General features: G+C 34.5%; 1 protein-coding gene across 1 annotated transcript in view; it reads right to left on the reverse strand.

The window, feature by feature from the left end:
- Positions 1–3,310, reverse strand: part of Mcmdc2 (minichromosome maintenance domain containing 2) — a 42,752-nt gene that overhangs the window by 29,705 nt on the left and 9,737 nt on the right. Inside the window, exons 5-7 of the mRNA XM_010611463.2 lie at positions 1,440–1,635; positions 282–404; positions 80–184 (exon numbers count right to left, since the gene is read on the reverse strand). Of these exons, the coding sequence (XP_010609765.1) occupies positions 80–184; positions 282–404; positions 1,440–1,635 (424 nt within the window). The remainder of the gene's footprint in view (positions 1–79; positions 185–281; positions 405–1,439; positions 1,636–3,310) is intronic.

A 3,310-nucleotide genomic window follows, 5' to 3' on the forward strand; every position in this document is an offset into this window, starting at 1 on the left:
ATATATATATATATATATATACATAAATAAGTCAATTCTATACTGTAAGCAATTTTTGAATGTAAGCAAATTTACATACCTCTTAGGAAAACTGTAAAAGACTGAAACCTAAAGGCCTGATTCTTAGAATATCCTTGAAAAGCATGAAGTGCTTTTGTGGTAATTATTTCAACTATCTGTTTATCTTCAGACAAAGAATAAAACATTTATTATTAGAATTAATTTTCTTATTAAAATATTGGATATTTTGAAAATCATAAGAAGACATAAATGCATTTTACCACCAAGAACTCTAAATTTTCTGTCTTCTTGAAGTGAAGATGAACATAGGTCACACAAAAAGTCGTTTCTTACTGTTGCAGATTCTGTAGCACCAGGAACATGCACTCTTATATACTGAAATCCTGAAAGAAAGCAGTGGTAAGTTAAATTTGCTTTCAGACTTACCTACCTATTTTCAATCATTTAATATGAATCTATCCAAATAATAATTAATTCAGTTTTGCACTTGGGTTCAAAGTAGATCAACTAACACTTATTGCATGGCTATTTCTTGCCAGACACTGTGCTAAGGCATTGGTATATTAAACAATGAATCCTTAGACACATAATTTGTATGTGTGACAATGAGAAACATTCTCTGCACATGTGGAATTCATTTGTAGAATGCTCAGAAAGAAAAGAAGAGGCACAGACAACTCAATGAGGTGGGGTGTGTCTTAGTTACTTTTCTTGTTGCTGAGACAAAATACCTAACACCAAAAGTTCAAGGAGGAAAGACTTATTTGGCTCACAGTTCACAGAGGTTTCAATTTATAGTTGGCTGGCTCCAAGGAAAGGGTAGCATGGCAGAGAGGCATCACAGAGAAGCAGTTCATGATGGGCAAAAGCAAAGCAATATGCAGTAAGTGTGAATGATGAGAGGCAAAACCACAGCTCCTTCTATCCCTTATATTTTATTTACCCTGAAGGGAGGGTAGAACTTACATCCTTAATCCTAGCATTGCACCATAAATCAGTACCAGTGTCACACATTCTAGACCAACTAACCCTGAAAAACCCCACCTATGACCGCATGAAACTTTGCCATAACAGGGTGAAAATGAAAAGATACCCTGTAAAAAGGCTGAACTGGTTAAGCCAAAGTTTGAAGACAGACTATAACAGTGAAAGGAAAGTCCATAAGCAAAATGTCATAAAAAATGTATTAAAAGAAGTGAAACTTCTGCAATATAAGAGCATTTATTAAATTGCTGAGTGGGTACAAAGGGGAAGAAGAATGTACTTCAGGATTATGCAAGGTAAGCTTATAAACACTGTTGTAAGATATGAAATTTATTCTTCCATTCTACATTTTGAGTGATTAGTAACTAAGTTGTGAACATGATTTGGAATTAGACAAATTGCGTGATTTTTTTAGTTTACACCTTAATAGTTACCTTTTGAAAGGGGGCATGCTTCCTCTGAACAAAGGAATCTTGCACCTTGTGTATACTTGGTTATAGTTGTCATTGCAATCACGATTCCTTGCATCATATAAAATCTCTGAGATGAATAATCAAGTGGAAACTCACAGAGATCAAGAACATAACTTGGCAGAGGAGGTAAATGTGTTAATTTCAGCACTATATTAATCTGATAAGAACATAAAAATAGTATTAATGAAAGGTATAGATACAACTGGGCTTGAAGTATGACATAAGTACACTGCAGAATAAATCAAGTAAGTTATTGGTAAGTGTTAGGAACTAAATTTTAAGCATGAGAGAAAAGAGATTTAAAATTAAGAAAATAAAAATTTTATAGACTAACATTTTAATTGGAAATATCATGAAGAACTCATTACTTTTTGTTACAAATACACATTTCCTGACTATAACCACTAAAAATAATTTTAAAAGAATTTCAACTCAGTAGCAAAGAACACTTTAGTGTCCAAATTGTGATCTTTGAATGCCATTTCATGCTAAAAAAAACTAGAGTTCTTTGAAGGAAATGGCTTATTCCACGTCTGGAATAGAAAATGTGGTGGAACAGGCCTACTCCCAGGACTCTAGGAGGCTGAGGCATGAGGACTGCAAGTTCAAGTCCACTGCACCAGTTTAGTGACTTGGCAAGACCTTATTCCCAAAGTTAAAAATTGGGGGAAGGGGGGCACTGGGGATGCAGCTCACTTTGAAAGTCCTGGGTTCAATCCCCAGTAACACAAAAACAAAGAAACTAACAACCCAACAAACAAACAAACAAAAAACTAATGGCATGTGTCAAAAGGATGTAGGAGTGAACTTGAAGAGGCTCCCCAAAAGACTTAAGCATCAAAAATGAATGACAGATTATGACAATTCTCAGCTATATTAAAAAGCTTATAAGCTGGGCATGGTGGCGCACACCTGTTATCCCAACACTTGGGAGGCTGAGGCAGGATGATCATTGTAAGTTTTAGACCTGCCTGGGCTACACAGTGAGTTCCAGGTCAGTCTCAACTACATAGTGAGACCCTGTTTCAAAACAAAACAAAAACAAACAAACAAACAAAAAGTTTATGAGCTCCTTGCATTTTAAAACAAGTAAAAATTTAAAAATTCATCACTGTTGGAAGTTGCTAGATTTCAACTCACTACTCATTGAAACTATATAGGAAAACAATAATTTATACTGATATTCCTGTGGAAAATTGTATTTTAGGGTAATCAAATAGTTGGTAGAGAAAATTTCTTTTATAGAATAATTTCAGCCAATAAATTCAGAAAAATACTACAATTAGGAAAATTGAAATTTTGCAAATTCTAACGAAATGATAGATTCTAGGCATTCTAAAACCATTGGGTGGAAATTGTTGGGATGCTGCATAAAAGAGGGATCAGAATGACCTCACTTCAACCCACTCATTGATTTGTGAAATTGCTAAAAGTGGGAAAACATTATATCATCCTGCTATAGTGCAATAATGAAATACACGACACCACACAAAATGTATTCTTTTAAAAATGAATCAAATCTGATTCTAAGTCTTTAGAGGCAACTTCTATTCAGACACAAGGCATATAAAGGGATAAATTAAAGAACACCACAAAGAAGCAATCAGACAAATCCAGATTATGTAACATTATGTAGGACAATTAGTTTCTTCAAAAAGTCAGTGTATAAATAAATTTAATAAAAAAGTCACTCTATAAAAGAGAGGGAGAGGGAAACATTTGAGTTTGAAAGACATTTATCCAGATGTAAGAACCAAGTATAGGGCCCAGGATTTAGTTCAGTGGTTCCAGTGCCTGCCTCAGAAGCGCAAGGGCCCAAATTATCCCCCCGG

This window comes from Fukomys damarensis, unplaced genomic scaffold, assembly GCF_012274545.1.
Source record: "Fukomys damarensis isolate Sample0158 unplaced genomic scaffold, DMR_v1.0_HiC HiC_scaffold_5, whole genome shotgun sequence".
In the NCBI taxonomy this organism is placed as follows: Eukaryota; Metazoa; Chordata; class Mammalia; order Rodentia; family Bathyergidae; genus Fukomys; species Fukomys damarensis.